The sequence below is a fragment of the Pan paniscus genome, chromosome 15 (genome assembly GCF_029289425.2).
Source record: "Pan paniscus chromosome 15, NHGRI_mPanPan1-v2.0_pri, whole genome shotgun sequence".
In the NCBI taxonomy this organism is placed as follows: Eukaryota; Metazoa; Chordata; class Mammalia; order Primates; family Hominidae; genus Pan; species Pan paniscus.
This window is the reverse complement of record NC_073264.2, coordinates 78,518,846-78,540,448: the sequence shown is the minus strand read 5'-3', so window position 1 is coordinate 78,540,448 and position 21,603 is coordinate 78,518,846. Positions and strand designations below refer to the sequence as shown.

The window sequence follows — 21,603 nt, the reverse complement described above, 5'->3', positions numbered from 1 at the left end:
GACAAAGCGGATGCTCTTAAGAATAGATGACTACTTATGGGTAATTAGAAGATTAGAAGTATGATTTGATCAGTTGGAGACCCAAGAATCTGGTTTTATATGGCAGGTTCAATATTTGTTTTACCAGATTCTTTTCTGCATCCTTGATTTTTGGCATCAGTTAGTGGTACAGGAAACTAAAGCTTTTGGAACTCTTTAGGGAGAGACCCAGAAAGGGGCAATGTATGTTTTCCTGTCACTGTAGATGAATCGGACAAAGGGTGATGAGGAGGAGTATTGGAACAGCTCCAAGTTCAAGGCTTTTACCTTTGACGATGAAGATGATGAGCTTTCACAGGTAGGTCGGCTGCTGAAGTGTGTACTCTTCTCCACAGTGCCACTCTAAAATTCCTTCCTCTTGCATTCTGGGTAACTAGGCTTTTGACCATGTATGTCTTCATTAGGCTCAGGAAAGAGCCAGAAGGATTGTAAAATCCAGCTCACTGCCTTTCTTACTTTACCTTTTTAAGATGATTTATTCCTACAGGTTTTTTTTTCTTTTGAAGAACCCCAAGTCTTTTATTTATGTGATATATTTTTTTTTTTGAAAGATGAACTGGATTGGAAGATTTATCTTTGTTGTGTCTATTTTGCAGTTGAGGAATCATTTATTTTTAGAGAGGTGAATAAATTCACTCAGGTTTACATAGCAAGTCACTGCCAGGAATATGATGAGAATTCAAAAGTGACTTTGATTCCTCCTAACTCTTTTATCACTGGACTGTAGTGTTGGCTAAAAATCAGTTTGTTTTCGTGGCAAATATGTAGTATGCTAGGCTTTCGATTGCACAGGGCGAGTGTTGGCCACCTTCAGGCCCCAATTCCTCAGCCTTCTTGATTGTCAGAAGAGAGGTGGGAAATGATGATTTGCCTGAGCACCCTAGCCTTGTGTCCCTCTGCAGTTAAAGGAGTCCAAGCGGGCGGTGAACAGCCTCCGAGACTTCGTGGATGATGATGACGATGATGACCTGGAGCGAGTCAGCTGGAGTGGGGAAGCTGTGGGAAGTAAGTAGAAGAGTCCCTAGGCGGGGATAGATGTTGAGGATTCCTATCACTGATGAAGGCTCTACTTGTTTGTTTCTTCAATGCTAGTTAGGAGAGGGACTAGGATAAGACTATTTTCAGATAAGCATACATCTGGAAACTTAACTCCAGGAGAAGATACTTGGGAAATCCAGCAGGAGTTCCCACATGGTTATATAGGTCTGCTCTTCAGGGGTTGACGCTTGGCTGGCTATTTCATTCTCATTTGGGGTGCTTGTTAAAATGACATACTCCTAGGCTTTATCCCAGAGATTCTGTTCATTAGGTCTTCTGCGGAGTAGAGGGGGTCTCAAATTTTAATAAACACTGCAGGTGATTCTGATATATAGCCATATTTGGGAACTACTGACTTGACTCAGTATACTAATAACTGATTGACAGAACGGACTTCCTTACCCACCAAGTCTCACTGCTTAGCTGTATATGATACCACTTAATACTTTTTCAGAGTCCATTTGATTTTTTTTTTTTTTTTTTTTTGAGATGGAGTCTTACTCTGTTGCCTAGTCTGGAGTGCAATGGCGCGATCCTGACTCACTGCAACCTCCGCCTCCCAGGTTCAAGCGATTCTCATGCTTCAGCCTCCCTAGTAGCTGGGATTAAAGGCGCCAACCACCATGCCTGGCTAATTTTTGTATTTTTAGTAGAGATGGAGTTTTACCATGTTGGCCAGGCTGGTCTTGAACTCCTGACCTCAAGTGATCCGCCTGCCTTGGCCTCCCAAATGCTGGGATTATAGGTATGAGCCACCATCCCTGGTCCCCATCTGATTTTTAAGAAATATTTTTAATTGAAAGTTTTTAAAAAATAGGCCATACTATAATGTGACTAAAGATTAAAAAAAAAAATTAAAGGTCTACAGTGAAAAGTTTCCGTTCCATATTGTTATGTATCTTCTCAGTTTTCAGTTCATGTCCTCCCAAAAAACAATCGTTGCTTGGTTCCTGTGTATTCATCTAAAGACTCTTTTTGCATCTGGAAAAGTATATAGAAACATGTATTCTTATCCCATTTTTACACAAGCAGTAGCATACTTCATACCTTGCTCTTTTTATGTGTTAATATAGCTTGGAGATCTTTCCATGTCAGTATATAAAGAGTGTTCTCATTTTCTCTTTCTTTTTTTAAATAGCAGCATAGTATTAAATTATATGGATTTACCATCATTTTTTAGCCAGCCCACTGTTGAATTTTAGATTTTTCAATCTTTTGCTCTTTATATTTCTATCATTGACTTTATATTCTGACCATAGATGCATAAATGAAAGAGCAATTCTTAGAGTGGAATTACTCACATAGGATGTTTGCATCTGTATTGGGTAGATATTGCCAAATTGACCTCCACAGGGGTTGTACCAATTCGTACTACCACCAGCAATGGAGGAGGGTTCCAGTTTCCCTATAGCCTCGCAAAACAGGGTATTATCAAGCTTTTGGATCTTTCCCCATCTTATAGGGGACTAATGGTTTCTCATTATATTTTTAATTTGTAGTACTCTTAGCAAAGCTGGGGGCAGGTGGTGTGTGCCTCTGGAGGGTAGTGGCGATGGATGGCTTGAGGCCAGGAGTTGAGGCTGACGTGAGACATGACTGTGAGATATGATTGTGAATAGCCACTGTACTCCACAGCTCCGGCAATGTAGTGAGACCCTGTCTCTAAAAAAAAAGAAAAAAAAAGAGAAAAAAGAGTAAGGTTGAGCATCTTTTCATATGTTTAAGAGCCATTTGAATTTTCTGTGATCCACTTATTCATGTCCTTGGTCCATTTTTCTGCTGATTAGTCTATTTGATTCTATCTTTTCTCCCTGCCCCAAGTTGGCCAAGGGACCAGGGCTTCTGGTGAAAAGCTTTTAGAGTTTGTTGAATGTTGGATGTCAAGGCTTTATTGTGGATGAGAATTGCTGATGTAGTTCTTACTATCTCGCAGGTATCTCATGGTCCATCAGAGAGACTGCTGGTAATAGCGGCTCAACCCACGAGGGGCGTGAACAGTTAAAGAGCCGAAACAGCTTCTCCTCCTATGCACAACTACCCAAGCCTACTTCTACCTACTCCCTGAGCAGCTTTTTTAGAGGTAAAGAGAGATGCTTAAATGGATAGGGAAGTCCTTCTCTTTTTTCAGAAAAATCTTAGGCCATAATTTTCATTTACTTTGTAAGAAAAAGATTATTGAAGGGTAAAGCATTCTCATTGGAGGTGGCAGCTGGGTGTTAGGAGCGAGATAAATGAGAGAAATTCAGAGGAGTTGGACTGGTTTTCTATAGCATGATGAATGAAATTGACATTAACCCTGTGACTGGTACTGAAAAAATTTGCCTAGATCAAAATTCCTCCCTACTCCTTGCGCATTGCTGTTGGAAAACCTTGTTGGTGGGAATGCCAAATGGTGCAGCCACCGTGGAAGACAGTATGGTGGTTTTTTAAAAAAAATTAAACAGTAAGCATATAACTGGCTAGGCGTGGTGGCTCACGCCTGTAATCCCAGCACTTTTGGGAGGCTGAGGCAGGTGGATCACCTGAGGTCAAGAGTTCTAGACCAGCCTACCAATATGGTGAAACCCTGTCTCTACTAAAAATACAAAAATTAGCTGGGCATGATGGGGGCTTCTGTAATCCCAGCTGCTCAGGAGGCTGAGGGAGGCAGATTGCTAGAACCTGGGAGGCAGAGGTTGTAGTGAACTGAGATTGCACTACTGCAGTCTAGCCTGGGTGACAGAGCAAAACTCCATCTCAATAAATAAATAAATAACATATGATCTAGCAATTTTACTTCTGGGTATATATCAAAAAGAATGGAAAGCAGGTACTTGAACAGATATTTGTACCTCCATGTTGATAGTAGCATTATTCACAATAGCCAAAAGATGGAAACAACCCAAATGTCCATTGATGGATGAATGGATAAACAAAATGTGCCATATACATGCAGTGGAATGTTACTCAGCATTAAAGAAGAACGACATTCCCATACATGCTGCCACATGGATGATCCTTGAGGATGTGATGCTAAATAAAATAAGGCACAAAGGGACAAATATTGTATGACTCCATTTACGTATGACCTAGAATAGTCAGATTCATAGAGACAGAAAGTAGAATGGTGGTTACCAAGAGCTGGGGCGGAGGGAATGGAGAGTTATTGTTTAAAGGGTATAGAGTTGGTTAAAGGGTAGAGAGTCTCAGTTTGGGATGATGAAAAAGTTCTGGAGATGGATAGTGGTGATGGTTGTACAACAGTGTGAATGTACTTAATGCTACTGACTTAATACACTTAAAAATGGTTAAAATGGTAAATTTTGTTATGTATATTTTACCATAATTAAAAAAAATTTTCTCCCTGCTCCATTTTTTAATGGCACTTCAGATTTCTACAGATGAATAAAACCTTTTTTAAGCCTTAAGTTCCTATATTGCATTATAGAGTTGGTTACACATTGTGTCTTTAACCAAGCCTGGATGGCTCTGATTGAAACTGTTGACCTTTTCCCTCTTGTGTTCTTTACCTTTAGGTAGAACTAGACCTGGAAGTTTCCAGTCCCTTTCTGATGGTAGGCATTGAACCCTCTTTTAATTGCTGTGGGAAATGTTACTGATCTGGTACAGTCTGGGGAGTTATGGGGACAGGTAGTAATTAGATGACAAGATGAACTTTCTTCTGCATCTACTGTCATTATTAGAGGAATTTTCTGATACTGACTAAGGAGGTAGAAATCATTCTAGCTACAGGGGCAAAGGTGACTTCTAGGGATGCTGTCTTTGGGGAAGAACGGAGATCTGCTTTTGGCCATAAAGTTAACATTGGGAGCCCACAAGTCAAAAAAATGTGAGAAGGAAGAAGTAGAGGGAAGGAATGACAAGCAGGATTCATGGTGCCCTTCTGAACCAGCTGCTTATTCTTTTTCAGCTCTGTCAGACACACCTGCCAAAAGCTATGCTCCAGAGCTGGGGAGACCCAAAGGGGAGTATAGGGTGAGTTACAGCATACAGTGGTGTGACACTTTCCACAGTATAAAGTACCTTGACATATGTTACCTGGCTTGATTTTCCCAACTATTTGAGTAGATATTTTTTTAACCCTGTTTTATAGATAAGAAAACTGGGTTTCTAAACATGAGGGCTTACCTGGGGTCTCAGAGCTAGGAAAGGGTGCAACTTAGACTTATAATCTCTATATTCTGACTCAGTTCTGCCATACTTTGCTTACTCATTATGCTACCACTTGAAGGCTGTACTTTGAAACCCAGTGATCATCACTGCAGTCTGGAAGCTTGGTAGAGCTCATATTCCCATGAAGCAAATAAAGCAAATTGATTCATAAGGAAGAAACCATATCCTAAGGTCGGAAAAGGAACATGTCTCCAACATCTCTCTCTTTCCTTCTGTTGGCCAAAGGCATTAATTGTTAGAATCCTAAAACGTGATTCTAATTCATCTAGAGGTTGCAGTCCTGAACTGGTAGGCATGGGGCTACTGGCTTTGTCAATTGGCTCCTCCCTCTTTGATCCATCTCCTCCTATCTATATTGCCCCTGCTCTAGCTCCTTCAGAAACTCAAAACAAAACCGTCCCATTTCTTCATTTTTTTCACATCCATTCCCTCCCACAAAGTATTTCCCCCTTAGACACTAAGACTGAGTTTGAGTTGAGGAGTGGGTACGCTGATAAATTTGATTCCTTAACTTCCTGGGATTCACGTATTGCTAATATTCCAGGATTACAGCAATGACTGGAGCCCCAGTGATACAGTGCGACGTCTCCGGAAGGGCAAGGTAAGGACAGAGAATTTTTGTGAGGTTCTTTGGGAAGCTGGGCAGCTTGTTCACACAGGGAAGATTTCTTTACCTCTCTTCAGTTCTCATTTGTTCAATGAATTTCAGGGGGAAAATAAATCCACTAAGGTTGAAAGTCAGTGGCAAAATTTCTGATTCTCCATTACTGTTGCTTTGATGGGGTAGTGGGGAAAGAGTGATGGATGAGAGGGAAAAGTACATTTAAGAGTGAGAGGCCAGGGCCAGGGGCGGTGGCTCACGCCTGTAATCCTAGCACTTTGGGAGGCTGAGGCGGGTGGATCACGAGGTCAAGAGATCAAGACCATCCTGGCCAACATGGTGAAACCCCATCTGTACTAAAAATATAAAAAATTAGCCGGGCGTGGTGGCAGGCACCTGTAGTCCCAGCTACTCGGGAGGCTGAGGCAGGAGAATCACTTGAACCCAGGAGGTGGAGGTTGCAGTGAGCTGAGATTGCACCACTGCATTTCAGCCTGGTGAGTGAGACCCTGTCTCAAAAAAGAAAAAAAAAAAAAAAGACAAGCCGGGCATGGTGGCTCACGCCTGTAATCCCAGCACTTTGGGAGGCCAAGGCAGGCAGATCACCTGAGGTCAGGAGTTCTAGACCAGCCTGGCCAACATGGTGAAACCCCATCTCTACTAAAAATACAAAAAATTAGGCGGGCGTGGTGGCGTGCACCTGTAATCCCAGCTACTCGGGAGGCTGAGGCAGGAGAATCACTTGAATCTGGGAAGTGGAGGTTGTAGTGAGCTGAGATCGTGCCACTGCACTCCAGCCTGGGCAACAAGAGTGAAACTCCGCCCCCCTGCCCAAAAAAAGAGAGTGAGAACAATCTTTTATGTTAGATCTGTGATTCATTGAGTTCATTTTTGCATATGGTGTGATGTAAGGGTTTGAGTTTAATTGTTTTCCCCATGTAGATCTCCATTTGTTCCAGCACTATTTGTTGAAAAAACTGTCCTTTCCCCATTGAATTATCCTGCTGATGCTTTTGTTGAAAATCGGGCCAGTCACAGTGGCTCATGCCTGTAATCCCAGAACTTGGGGAGGCCAAGGTGGGAGGATCTGTCGAGCCCAGGAGTTCAAGACTAGGCTGGGCAACATAGTGAGACCGTGTCTCTACAAATGATAAAAAAAAAAAATTAGCCAGGTGTGCGGCCGGGCGCGGTGGTTCATGCCTGTAATCCCAGCACTTTGGAAGGCCAAGACAGGCAGATCACCTGAGGTTGGGAGTTTAAGACCAGCCTGACCAACATGGAGAAACCCCGTTTCTACTAAAAATACAAAATTAGCTGGGCGTGGTGGCACATGCCTGTAATCCCAGCTTCTCAGGAGGCTGAGGCAAGAGAATCGTTTGAACCTGGTGGCTGAGATTGCGCAATTGCACTCCAGCCTGGGCAACAAGAGCGAAACTCCATCTTAAAAAAAAAAAAAAAGCCAGATGTGGCTAATTTATAATATAAATGTATATTATAATTTATAATTATAAATATATAAATGTAACTTATAATCTTATAGCAGGATATGTTTTTAGTCACAGTTGCTTGAGAGGCTGAGATGGAAGGATTGCTTGAGCCCTGAAGGTCGAGGCTGCAATGAGCCGAGATTGTGCCACTCCATTCCAGCTTAGGCAACAGAGCAAGACCCTGTCTCAAGAAGAAAAAAATAAGAAGAAAATTAATGATCATATATATGTAGGCCTATTTCTGGACTCTTTATTCTAGTTCATTGGATTATTTATCCTTAAGCTAATACTACAGTCTTGATTATTATATAAATGTTGAAATCAAGATACTTCAACTTTGTTGAAGCTTTCAACCTTCAATGTTGTTCCTCTCTTCCAAAATTGTTTTGGCTGTTCTAGATCCTTTATACTTCCATATCGATTTTAGTATCAGCTTGGCAGTGTCTACAAAAGAGTTGTTGAGATTTTTATTGGGATTGCCTTGAATGTACAGATCAATTTTGGTAGAATTGGCAATGATCATAATAATTAATGGATCAAAATGGATCATAATGCCAGGCGTGGTGGCTTGTGCCTATAATCCTAGCTACTCAGGAGGCTGAGGCAGGAAGATCAATTGAGCCCTGGAGGCTGAGGCTGCAGTGAGCTGTGATTGCATCACTGCACTCCAACCTGGGCGAGAGAGCGAGACCCTCTCTCTAAAAAAAAAAGCAGATAAAATGGATTATACTTCACAGGTTCTAAGGATTGGGAATGAAAAAATAAATAAATAAAATGGATCATAGACCTAAATGTAAATTAAGTGTTCAAGCTATAAAACTTCTAGAAGAAAATATAGACGAAAATCTTTATGATCTTGACTTAGGCAAAGATTTATTACCTAGGACACAAAAAGCATGAACCATAAATGAAAAAATTGATAAAATGGACTTCATCAAAATTTAAAACTTTTATTTTTTTTTAGAAACCACTGTTAAAACCATGAAAGGACCACCATAACTCAGAGAAAGTAGTTTCAGAACACGTGTATTATAAAGGACTTTAATCCAGAATATATGTAAAACTTTTTTTTTTTTTTTTGAGATGGAGTCTCCTTCTGTCGCCCAGGCTGGAGTGCAGTGATGCGATCTCAGCTCACTGCAACCTACGCCTCCCAGGTTCAAGTGATTCTCCTGCTTCAGCCTCCTGAGTAGCTGGAATTAATAGGTGTGTGCCACCATGCCTGGCTAATTTTTGTATTTTTAGTAGAGAGGAGGTTTCACCATGTTGGCCAGACTGGTCTCAAACTCCTGACCTCAGGTGATCTGCCTGCCTTGGCCTCCCAAAGTGCTGGGATTATATGCATGAGCCACTGTACTTGGCCAGAAGATATATATAAAACTTTTATTAAACCTGGCAATATAGCAAGACCCCATCTCTACAAAATAAAAATTAGCCAGGTGTGATGGCACTCACCTATGGTCCCAGCTACTCAGGAGGCTTGAGGTGGGAGGATTGCTTGAGCCCAGGAAGTCGAGGCTGCACTGAGCCATGATCATGACACTGCACTCCAGCCTGGGCAATACAGTGAGACCCTGTCTCAGATAAAACAACAACAACAACAACAAAACTCTTAGCTTAGTGATAAGTACAGTCTGATAAAAAAATTGGCACAAGAGTTGACCAGACACATCACAAAAGAAGATACATGAATGACAAATAATCACTTTAAAAGATACTTAAAATTATAGTTATCAAGAAAATGTGAGTTAAAACTATGAGATACTGGCTGGGCATGGTGGCTCATGCCTGTAATCCCAGCACCTTGGGAGGCCGAGGCAGGCGGATCACGGGGTCAGGAGATCAAGACCATCCTGGCTAACATGGTGAAACCCTGTCTCTACTAAAAATACAAAAAAATTAGCCGGGTGTGGTGGCAGGTGCCCGTAGTCCCAGCTACTCGGGAGGCTGAGGCAGGAGAATGGTGTGAACCCGGGAAGCGGGGCTTGCAGTGAGCCAAGATTGCGCCACTGCACTCCAACCTGGGCGACAGAGCGAGACTCCATCTCAAAAAAAAAAAATCACTGAACTATATACTTAAATAGGGTATGTTTTACTGTATGCAAATTATGAATAAGGGTTCTTAAAAAAGAACAAGTGATTGGCCGGGCGCAGTGGCTCATGCCTGTAATCCCAGCACTTTGGGAGGCTGAGGCGGGCGGATGACGAGGTCAGGAGATCGAGACCATCCTGGCTAACACAGTGAAACCCCGTCTCTACTAAAAATTAAATTACTAAAAAAAAATTAGCCGGGCATGGTGGCGGGCACCTCTAGTCCCAGCTACTCAGGATGCTAAGGCAGGAGAATGGTGTGAACCCAGGAGGCGGAGCTTGCAGTGAGCCGAGATTGAGCCACTGCACTCCAGCCTGGGCGACAGAGCAAGACTCCGTCTCAAAAAGAACAAGTGATTTCTGTTGACTTTATCAAGACTTCAGGACATTAGCATCTTATAGGGCAGCAGGCTGAACTAGAGAGGGTGGTGGAAGCCTACTGTTTTATAAGTGCTGGGGACCATAGTGTAAAAATAAAGAGACTCTCCTTGGGGACATTTTGTTTCATTATTGCTCATTCTTTAGTATCCAGCAACAAAGGAATAAAGAAAACTGTCTTCTTGTATACTAATTCTAGTGTTACTCTGCCAGGTTTGCTCACTAGAGAGATTCCGCTCCTTACAGGACAAACTACAACTCCTAGAAGAGGCAGTAAGCATGCATGATGGAAACGTCATTACTGCAGTGAGTTGTCGGATTTGTTGTTGTTTGTTTAATTATTGTTTTCACTAGTTTCTGAAAATCCAATCAAATAGACTAACATTTTGTGTTAAATGTTAAGTAAAGATCCTGGATTCCCCTTGGAGGTGTAGGATTCTAAGTAATCTGTGCTTTAAGGGCTTAGCTGGTGCCACATGCACTAAGCGTGGAACCCTGTGTTTTTTTTTTTTTCTGGAGACAGGGTCTTGCTCTGTTGCCCAGGTTGAAGTGCAGTGGTGTGATGATGGCTCGCTGTAGCCTCGACCTCCTGAGCTTAAGTGATCCTGTCACCTCAGGTCTCCAAGTAGCTGGGACCACAGGTGCACACCACCATGCCTGGCTAGTTTTTTTTTTTTTTTTTTTTTTGAGACGGAGTCTCACTCTGTCGCCCAGGCTAGTGTGCAGTAGCACAATCTTGGCTCACTGTGTGATACTCCTGCCTCAGCCTCCCAAGTAGTTGGGATTACAGGCGTAGGCCACCATGCCCAGCTAATTTTTGTATTTTTAGTAGATACAGGGTTTCACTACATTGGCTGGGCTGGTCTCAAACTCCTGACCTCAGGTGATCCACCAGCCTCGGCCTCCCAAAGAGCTGGGATTATAGGCGTGAGCCACCATGCTTGGCCTTGCCTGGCTAATTTTTAAATTTTTTTGTAGAGACAGGGTCTTGCTATGTTGCCCAAGCTGATCTCACACTCCTGGGCTCAAGTAATCTCCCTGCCTTAGCCTCCCAAAGTGTTGGAATTATGGGCATGAGTCACCATGCCCAGCCTATGTGAAACCCTTGATTGTAACCAAGACACAGAAGGTTGGCTACTATGTGTTATATAAAACAATCTGAGGGAGAAGAGATGTGAGCGTATCCTCTTTCAGAGGGAGGTGTCTCTCAGCAGCATGGGCATGGGTGTGTGGACTCTCAAGGCACAGCTCAGTTCCAGATAGCCATTGGCTTTCCTTGCATCACATACAGAGCTGTTGGCTATACCTGCAGAGATTGCTAATGAGTTGCTGGCCCCGTGTCTGTAGTGCTCAGGGCATGACTCTGTGTTGGAAAGTTTGCACAGTCTTTGTTCTTTTTTCCTATAGGTTCTGATTTTCCTGAAGAGGACACTGAGCAAAGGTGAGAATGGCTTGCAGGAAATCTTCAGTCAGCAAGGTGTCTGCCACATCCGAGGGGAGAATGCCATGTGCCTTTCATACCAGAATTCATTAGTCAAGTCTATTTCAGAGACAACTGGAGTGGCCTGAGACTTCAGAGCACAAATCACATCTCTGAGGGCGTCCTTTAGGGTGATGACTACATTAACCACAGAGCCCCCTCAGATGGCTGTGTTGGTTTGAAGAAGTCAGAGTCCATGCTAAGTGCCTGCTGTTTGGGTTGGTGTGAAATGAAAAGCTGATTTAATGGCTATGAGCTGCCCAAGACCATAGAGTGTGTTGATGGTGAATTAAGACATAGGGGTAAACCATTCTTAGCTTTTGTTAGGCTTTGATGAGATAATGTTTGGAATGTGTGAGTAGGGAGACCAGTTTCACACTTGACTAATTGGCTTTAATCTTTCTCAACTTAACTCCTGACTGTCTGACAGATATCCTCTTCCGAGAGCTGGAGGTGCGACAGGTTGCCCTGAGACATCTTATTCACTTCCTTAAGGAAATAGGGGATCAAAAGTTGCTTTTAGACCTCTTCAGGTAAGAACTGATCATCTGGTCTATAAAGTTTAGTAAGTACTTGTTTCAAAGCACTCTGAGGGATACAAAGGAATAGAAGACGCCAACCGCCCTTTTCCTGGAAGTACTTGGAAGACAAGCTATTGAAGTGTGAGGGGATAACTAGCAGTACAGCATAGCTTATGATAAGGTGCAAGTTGGTTAAGAACCAGGCTTTGGAGTCACATGCACTTGGGTTGAATGCTATTATAGCTCTCCCACATCATTCATCGAGTGACCTTGGCCAAGTTATCAACCCTCTTCATGAGTTTTTCACATCTATCAAATGGAGATGATGACACCTACCCACAGGGTTATTATGAAGATGAAGGGCTAGTATGTGAGCCAGCACTTAGCATAATACCTAGTTTGTAGTATTAGTATTTATTAAGTGTTTTCTTATAAAAGACCTAGAATAAAGGTATCTTTTATTACTTGATTCTAAGTGATACCAGTGGGAAGTACAGTAGAAGAGAAGAAGAAAATATTTTCAGTCAGGATACCCAGGGAAAGCCTCATGGAAGTGATTAGGATTTGCATGGGCCTATTAAACTAGGTAGGATTCTGACAGGTGAGAGGTAGGCATGTCTGCTGGGGGTAAAGAGGGCTGAGGTCTTCTATCATGTTTTTCTTCCCTCTAATTCCAGTCAGTGGGGACTATTTCCCACCTTTGGATTAAAATATGTGCACATGATGTCCTTTCTTCAGTGTCAGAGAAAGGGTTAGAACCTCTGTTTAGACTGACATGTGGCCCAAGGTGACTGATTGTCCAGTGACTCCAGCACAGCAATGAGCTCCCCAAAAGACTGAGGTGGGGAAAAGCAGGTTACCTGGTTAGGGTCAAGATTACAGGTGTTAGCCAGGAATTTGCAAAAGAAGACATGGTCACAGAGGCTGGCTGCTTCCTCCCTCCTTCCTTCCCTCCCTTCCTCTTTCCCAACCAACAAGGCTTTATCAGGCATCACCTCCATGCCAAAATGGTAATGTTAATTATGGTGGTCTATTCAGAGTAAAGAAGAATCAGAAGACAAAAGTCCTGGTGCTCCAAGGTCTGGGGGAGACAAAACACATTGTACTCTGTCCATGAAAATAGTAAAGAACAATATAGAAAATCTGTTTTCAAGATTGTATTGACAGAGAATAGTGCTTTAATCTTAGGAAAAAAAAAACAACAACCAAGTTTTCTGTGGGCTAGAGTAGGTGGCTCTGAGCCTCCCTGTCAGAACTGTTAACAAAGTTATTAGTTCCTTGCAGTACCTTCTTGTCCTTGCTTTTTGTTCAGCCAGAGAGACCAGGGGAACAATGATATCTGATCAACCATTTATCTTGTGTATAGAGGGAAATGAGTTTGAATTGTGTTTCTCCTAGAGGAAGCACTCGATTTTGTGAGGTTATACTGCCACACATCAATAGATACAAATGCCCTGCTCCCTTCTGCTTCTTCCCAGGTTCCTAGATAGAACAGAAGAGCTTGCGGTAAGTGTGGCCTTTGTTTCAGTTGGGTACCTGTTTAACAGAAATCTAGGCTGGGCACAGTGGCTCACGCCTGTAATCCCAGCACTTTGGGAGGACGAGGTGGGTGGATCACCTGAGGTCAGGAGTTCAAGACCAGCCTGGCCAACATGGTGAAACCCTGTCTCTACTAAAAATACAAAAATTAGCTGGGTGTGGTGGCGCACACCTGTAATCCCAGCTACTTGGGAGGCTGAGGCAGGAGAATTGCTTGAACCTGGGACGGGGAGGTTGCAGTGATCTGAGATCGTGCCATTGCACTCCAGCCTGGGCAACAGAGTGAGACTCTGTCTCACAAACCCAGAAATCTAAGCCAAACCCCCGCCTCCAAGATCCCAGACTGATTGAACTATTTCCTTTGATATTGATTATATACAGAAGAGAGAGGCACCTGGAAAACCTGAAAACTTAATCCAAATGATGTATTCTTTCTTTTTATATGCTCTTTTGGTTGGGCTTATGAATAAATTTTAAAAAATAAATATGTGAAAATTGGCCTGGTCAATTTGTAATTTGTTTTTCGGTTGTTTTTAGGTCCTGGTTGTTAGGAGTTTTGGGGTTTTGGCTTCTCACAAAGAAAATGTTGAAGGCTAAGAGGATAAGAAACCAGATATAGGTCAAGAAGGAAGATAGGTCAAGTTGATGATACACCCAATACACGTTTTGGCTGAGAATTCAATGGCCAGGCATTAAGATTAAATTTTGGCAGATTTTCACAATCATAGAATGAACTCCTGGAATACAAGAATAAATCTGAAATTTTACCAAAAACTCAATTGTATTATTAAAACTTCAGCAATTCATGTTAAAAAAAAAACTTGGCAGGAATAAGAATTTCCAGCCAAGCACGGTGGCTTATGCCTGTAATGCCAGCACTTGGGAGGCTGAGGTGGGAGGAACACTAGAGTCCAGGAGTTGGAGACCAGCCTGGGCAACATAGTGAGATCCCATCTCTAAAAAAAATTTTAAAAATTAGCAAAGCATGGTGGCGCATGCCTGTAGTCCCAGCTACCTGGGAAGCTGAGGTGGGAGAATCGCTTAAGTCTGGGAGGTCATGTCTGGGTGAAAGAATGAGACCTTGTCTCAAGGAATTTCTCAGCACTGTCGATGGCAGGATTGCTTTTTTAGTTATTGTACAACACATTTGTGATATCCATACAGACATTCAGTTGGCACATTAAATATTGTTAACCTTTGAACAGCATAATTATATATATAATACTGAAAATGCTTTTCAGAAACATTGTTCTTTTTTTTTCGAGACAGGCTGGAGTACAGTGGTGCGTGATCATATAGTTTACTGCAGACTCTCAATTCCTGGCTCAAGCCTCAGGCTCCCAAGTAGCTGGGACTACAGGTGCACACGACCACACCTGACTAATTTTTTAAAATCTTTTTGTGGAGATGGGGGTCTCACTTTGTTTGCCAGGCTGGTCTCGAACTCCTAGCCTGAAGATATCCCCCCACCTTGGCCTCCCAAAGTTCTGGGATTACAGATGTGAACCACCTCACCTGGCTCAGTATCATGTTTTCTGAAAGGAACTTGTACTTAATATTCAAAGCGTGAGAGAATCTGAAAAATCCATTTTCTTAATCCACTAAAAATGATTGGCAGCCTGTAGTAATCATTTGAAAAGCTGTTTGTTTATATTTTTAAATCTCTGTAAGTTCAAAACTATAAGGATTTTCCTTCTTACAGCATTCTTATAAAGTTTTTTGTTTTGAATTTCATTAGTGAGAATAAATGTGTTTTGGGTAACTCATTTTTATCTAAAACTTTATTTTCTTTATACTCATTATGTTTGAATTGAAGATGATTTATCATGCATGTTGTATATAGATTTTGAGTTTTTCAACCTTGTAAACTTTGGAAGTGGCAAAGCTGATAGTACACTTTTAGTGTATGCCCACAGAATATGAAGGTTTCCCATGTAGAACTTTTCTTGAAAGAGCTAAGGATGAAATGGAATTGAATAACAAAAAATTAACTATAGCTCTTAAAGGTTACTTTCTTTAATATTAGGAATGATCGTATACCAACTATTTTATATGAACTATTTTACGAAGATTGGATTACGATATGTAATTTCTGTTATTCTGTCTTATGTTATTTACATTTTTACATTTACATTTTTATATACATTTATATTTTTATATACATCTGTTGGCTCAATCTGAGAATATTTATTAACAGTGAGTCAGAATGACATGCCCTATTTATATTACTGATGTTAATTGTTAGATATTTACATGATCATACTACCATTGATCATGTACATGGTCAAGGATGCCAAAAATAACACTGAAATAGGTATTTAGCTCTTGGACTTTTCAAAATCTAAAGCTGAAGCAAAATATTCATTTTTGGTTAAATACTGAGGCTAAAGTGAAACTTAAAGGTAAAGCTCGGTACTCTACCTACTCAGTGCTTCATTATAGATCAGCACTGGCCAATAGAACTTTCTACAATGATAGAAATATTCCATATTTGGGCCGGGCGCGGTGGCTCACGCCTGTAATCCCAGCACACTGGGAGACCAATTTGGGCAGGTCACCTGAGGTCTGGAGTTCGAGACCAGCCTGGCCATCATGGTGAAACCCTGCCTCTACTAAAAATACAAAAATTAGCCAGGCATGGTGGTGGGCACCTGTAATCCCAGCTACTTGGGAGGCTGAGGCAGGAGAATCGCTTGAACCTGGGAGGCAGAGGTTGCAATGAGCTGAGATTGTGCCATTGCACTCCAGCCTGGGCAACAAGAGTGAGACTTCGTCTCAAAAAAAAAAAAAAAAAAATTTCCATATTTGTGTTGTCCAATATAGTAGCTCCTAGTCACATGTAGCTGTTGAGTTCTTTAAAAGTGGTTAGTGTTAACTAAGGAGGTGAATTTTTACATTAATTAATTTAAATTTAAAGAAACAGTTGTAGCTAGTGGCTATTGTATCGTACAGTGCAGTTATAGATAAACCTACTAATGATATTTAGTCACTCTTTGCCTATCCCCCCACCCGCCTCCAATAACCATCTATACCCAGAAATGAAGAATTTGTTTTTTTAAAGCATGGGAAGTTCAGTTACTCAGCTATCTCCCTCATCTAAGGAGACAAAATACCTCAAAGCCTTTTTCTGCTTTTTGTAGCTATCTCATTATCGAGAGCATTTGAACATTCAGGACCCTGACAAACGAAAAGAATTTCTTAAAACCTGTGTTGGGTAAGTATGGGGGAAAAATGATTTTAAGTATAAATACCTTTACCCAGAAGGAATGAAGAAAATTAAAAAGGGTGGAATGGATAGGCAGGAAGGGGAGGGCTAACAGTGAATCATACCAGCATCATTCAGGGTCGCCTCATGCAGTGGTGTTCACACACTAGTCCCCAGCAGAGTTTCCACTGCTTGATGGTAAACTGAGGAAAAAAAAAAAGACAAATGTAGAGAGATATTTTTCCTAAAGCTAAATTTATTTAATTTGAAAGGTTATCTTTTAGTGTAGGATTTTGTCCTCTTCTCTTCTTCTTTGGTACTAAAATGAGCTGTACCTTTTTTTATGACCTTAGGTAATAAAAAGATAGCAATACTTTAGGGACCTGATGCATTTTTTCAGTGTTACTGGTCCTTGAAACCCCAAAGTCCAAGAACCACTGATCCAGGGCAAGCTTTCATCCAGAATTTAACTTATTACAAAACCCAGCTCCACATATTCCTGTGACAGGGTGCCCGTTGCTCTTGAAACAGCTCAGTTTGTTTTTGAACAGCCTTCGTTATTGGAAAGTGCTTCCTTATGTTAAGCTGAAACTTGCTTCCCTGTATCTTTCAAGACAGGTGTAGAGTCTACCCAGTAGTCCTTGCTTGTTCAGGTTCAGTACTCATGGTTGTTTCAACCATTCCTCATATGACATGATTTCCCGGCTTCATGTTTAGAAATTTGATTATATCAGTGAAATCCATTTAATGTTACCAAATACTGAGATATGTTATATGGCCTCTGGAAAACAAGGAGAAAAGTTAAAATAGTGAAGTAACTAGAATTTATAGCATCTCTCTTTATCTCTTCTAAAAATTCACTATGGCTAAAACTTATCTGGAATAGTGTAATTAAAACTCAGAATTCTTTCTGGAGTGAGCAGAGTATGGGGAATAATGCAGCACTTTCTAAAAGATAGATCTGTGAACTGGGCATTTAAAATCTGGCTTCTATTCTTGGCCTTCCCCATTGACCACATGACTTTTTGGCAAGACGCTGTCCCTCAGCATCTTTATGTATAACAATAAGGTGGCCGGGCGCAGCAGCTCACGCCTGTAATCCCAGTGCTTTGGGAGGTTGAGGCAGGTGGATCACGAGGTTAGGAGATCAAGACCGTCCTGGTGAACATGGTGAAACCCTGTCTCTACTAAAAATACAAAAATAAGCTGGGCGTGGCAGCATACACCTGTAGTCCCAGCTACTCTGGAGGCTGAGGCAGGAGAATTGCTTGATTTCAGGAGGTGGAGGTTGTAGTGAGCCAAGATCATGCCACTGCACTCCAGCCTGGGTGACACAGAGAGACTCCATCTCAAAACAAGCAGACAAACAAAAAACATAATGCAGTGTTGAAGATGGGACCCTTGACATTTGTGATATTTGCTGATCTATAAACATACCACCATGGCATGTAATTTAATTTACCTTTTGTACTCTGCCATAAAAAAATGGCTAACAAATCTAGGTGTCCCCTCAGTAAGTTAAGCACAAGCCACAGAATTTCACTGGGATGTGGATGATGGGCAGTTGCCTAGGCTCACTCATTAGCTTTGTGACTCATTCACCAAATATTCCAACTCCCAAAATGAGAGGATTCTAATTCATTTATCAGCAAAATTATGAGTGACTATAAGTATTTTGTGGACTCTCAGGATCCCTCTTGAATTGGCAAAACCTTTAATATGAAATTCACGCCATTCATGCGATGTCTTTCTTCCTTTAAGGGACGCTCTAAAGGTGAACTGAGATCAGACTTGTGAGGCACCGTGAGCCTCTTATACTTACGCTGGTGATTTGGTTTAGTTGGGTTTGTTTCCTTGTTTGAATAGAGAAAGGTACTAACCTTCTGGCACTCTACCAGTTTGCCATTTTCAGCAGAAGATTCCGCACACATACAGGACCATTACACGCTCCTGGAACGTCAGATCATTATTGAGGTTAGACTCTTCATCTCTATATCTTTTGCTTCAGTGCCAAGGCTCAGTGCCGTTCAGCATCTAGGAGATTTCTATGCTCTGCACATGGGTCATTTCTTACTGGTTTCTAAAAGCCTTTCATTTTCTGCCTGTACACAATAGCCCCCTTCCTCCATTGTTCTTAGGATCCTTTTTTCTCTTACCAGCTGTTAACCTGGAAGTATTTCTTCTTCATCCCGAATCTCCCATGTCATCCCCACTTCTGTTTGTTTCCATCCAATGTGGATTCATGATCATTTTATGGATTTTAAACTACTCTGGGGATATCTTAGGCAATTTCTTTCTTTTTCTGTTCTTTGTTTCACTCCTAGGGTGGGAAACACAACTGCTATAGTATTAAAAGATTTTTCTCCTGCCTCTACTCCATGGACATTGTTTTTTTTTTTTTTCACTTGGCTCACTCCACCACAGGCAAATGATCGCCATCTAGAATCAGCAGGACAGACTGAGATCTTCCGAAAGCACCCCCGCAAAGCTTCCATCCTCAACATGCCACTAGTGACAACGCTTTTCTACTCCTGCTTCTATCACTACACAGAGGCTGAGGTACAGGCAAAATATGGAAGATTCCACAAACTCTCATTGCACAAAAAGAAGATAGTTCAAATCCAGTACTTTTATGTACTCTCTTAATAATGGGTATGTATAGTTCTCAGAAATCCACCTGGAAGCTTTCCTGGCCCTCACCAGGGGTAAGAGGACCTCATCTGGCCAGGAGGGAAAAGAGGTTTGTAAGGTTTGTAGCTTCAAGTGAACTGGCATGCTAGCATAGCAAGTTCTGTCCCTGGTGCTATTACCTGTAGAAGTCTCTGTTCAAAGGTCCACAATATCAAATGGATTAGCGTGATGTGGAGAAAAGCAGCAGGGTGGCAAGTAGCTATGGATACTTTTTTTTTTTTTTTCTCTGAGATGGAGTCTTGCTCTGTCGCCCAGGCTGGAGTGCAGTGGTGTGATCTTGGCTCACTGTAACCTCCGCCTCCTGGGTTCAAGCAATTCTCCTGCCTCAGCCTCTTGAGTAGCTGGGATTACAGCTGTGCGCCACCACTCCCCGCTAATTTTTTTTTTTTTGTATTTTTAGTAGAGACAGGGTTTCACCATGTTGGCCAGGCTGGTCTTGAACTCCTGACCTCGTGATCCACCCGCCTCAGCCTCCCAAAGTGCTGGGATTATAGGTGAGAGCCACCGCGCCCGGCTACTCTTTTTTCTTTCTAAATTTTTCAAAGAAGTATGGATTCCATGATAACAGGCAGACATTTTCTCCTTATTTGGATTAGCAGAAAATGGGAAAAGGCACCATACTTATTACTCCAGTTCTTGATAAGCCAGCTTATAGTGGTATCTGACTATTCCCAATGGAGCTTTTCCCTGAAATTAATTTCTATGTTTAAATGGCAGCAGAGTAAGATGTAGAAAGTCTCTGTAGTGGGAAAGAAAATGAGAGCTTGGGTGGTATTTGGGAAAGTCAATATCACTAAAGTTCCTTTTTCACTTTCATCCTAGGGGACATTCAGCAGTCCCGTCAACCTGAAGAAGACATTTAAGGTAGATACAAATTGGTCAGTGTTATGAAACTAGTGATCAGGGTAACTACATGGAGTGGATGTTGCTTTGTAACCCTGTACAGTGTGTCCTTTGATATTCAAGGTTAAAGGTGGAAAGGAATGAGTTTGGGAAAGTGAGAGAAGACTGAATGGCCTATAGCAGTGCTGGGGCTTGGGAATTAAGAAGTTCTTGAACTGAGAAATTTTTTGATTTTAAGGGGCAGAGTCAATATCAGGAAATATTTAATGTCTGTCTTTTCTAAAATTCTTAAGCACCCCCATTGATGTATTTCTACTTCCCCTTAATTTTTCTTGGTCTCTGCTTTCCAGATCCCAGATAAACAGTATGTGCTGACAGCCCTGGCTGCTCGTGCCAAACTTCGAGCCTGGAATGATGTAGATGCCCTATTCACCACAAAGGTGTGTGCCCTGGCCCTGTGCTGCTGAGGCCTTGGGAGACAGAAGGGTTCTATCATGTTATAAGTTCTAGTTACTGGTTTACATTTTTCCTCCAACTTTTTATTTTCCAAAATTTCAAACCTAAAGAAAAGTTGAAAGAATGAATTTTATAGTTCATATAATAATCAAATATATACTATAATAGTATAATAGTCTTTATCCACATCACTAATTTATTAACAATTTTGCCATGTATGCTTTCTCTTTTTCTATACCTATGTGTTTTTCTTTTCTGAATCATTTGAAAGTAAGTTGTAGACATCTTAACACCTCTCCTTTAATACTACATAAGCACAATATTGGGCTGGGCGCGGTGGCTCACGCCTATAATCCCAGCACTTTGGGAGGCCGAGGCGGGTGGATCACCTGAGGTCAGGAGTTTGAGACCATCCTGGCCAACATGGTGAAACCCCGTCTCTACTGAAAATACAAAAATTAGCTGGGTGTGGTGGTGTGCACCTGTAATCCCAGCTACTCAGGAGGCTGAGGCGAGAGAATTGCTTGAATCCAGGAGGTGGAGGTTGCAGTGAGCCAAGATTGCACCATTGCACTCCAGCCTGGGCAACAAGAGCAAAACCCTGTCTCAAAAAAAAAGAAGCACAATATACTTATCACTAAAAAATTTAACATTAATATAGTAATACACATTTAATCATAGTCCATATTTAAATTAGTTATTTATAGCTAGTTTTGGTTTGCTTCTGTATTTTTTTCTATCAGGATCCAATCAAAGACCTTGGATTGAGTTTGGTTGTCATGTCTTTACTGATTTACCTTTTTTTAAATTAATTTTTATTGTATATATTTAAGGTACAACATAATGTTTTGATCTACATATACATAGTGAAATGATTATACAGTCACGCCAATTAACCCATCATCTCACAGTTAGCCATTTTTTGTGAGTGTGGTAAGAACCCCTAAAATTCACTCTCTTAGCAAATTTCCAGTATACACTACACTATTATTAACTGTATTCCTCATGCTGTACATTAGATTTCTAGATTTATTCATCCTGCATAACTACAACTTTTATCC

The 21,603-nt window shown here is 41.5% G+C and overlaps 1 protein-coding gene across 10 annotated transcripts in view; it reads left to right on the top strand.

The window, feature by feature from the left end:
• VIPAS39 (VPS33B interacting protein, apical-basolateral polarity regulator, spe-39 homolog) overlaps positions 1 to 21,603 on the top strand; it is a 31,307-nt gene that overhangs the window by 3,607 nt on the left and 6,097 nt on the right. For 4 of the 10 annotated variants that reach the window (XM_003808871.7, XM_063596347.1, XM_034937922.3 and 1 more), the window contains 15 exons: positions 245 to 337; positions 942 to 1,044; positions 3,011 to 3,157; positions 4,593 to 4,631; positions 4,988 to 5,052; positions 5,795 to 5,851; positions 10,021 to 10,113; positions 11,215 to 11,248; positions 11,718 to 11,820; positions 13,287 to 13,314; positions 16,488 to 16,561; positions 18,451 to 18,526; positions 18,977 to 19,111; positions 20,066 to 20,107; positions 20,437 to 20,526. In XM_003808871.7, the coding sequence (XP_003808919.1) occupies positions 245 to 337; positions 942 to 1,044; positions 3,011 to 3,157; positions 4,593 to 4,631; positions 4,988 to 5,052; positions 5,795 to 5,851; positions 10,021 to 10,113; positions 11,215 to 11,248; positions 11,718 to 11,820; positions 13,287 to 13,314; positions 16,488 to 16,561; positions 18,451 to 18,526; positions 18,977 to 19,111; positions 20,066 to 20,107; positions 20,437 to 20,526 (1,179 nt within the window). The remainder of the gene's footprint in view (positions 1 to 244; positions 338 to 941; positions 1,045 to 3,010; positions 3,158 to 4,592; positions 4,632 to 4,987; positions 5,053 to 5,794; positions 5,852 to 10,020; positions 10,114 to 11,214; positions 11,249 to 11,717; positions 11,821 to 13,286; positions 13,315 to 16,487; positions 16,562 to 18,450; positions 18,527 to 18,976; positions 19,112 to 20,065; positions 20,108 to 20,436; positions 20,527 to 21,603) is intronic. The other 6 variants (XM_003808874.6, XM_063596350.1, XM_055097317.2 and 3 more) reach the window with 3 other exon arrangements.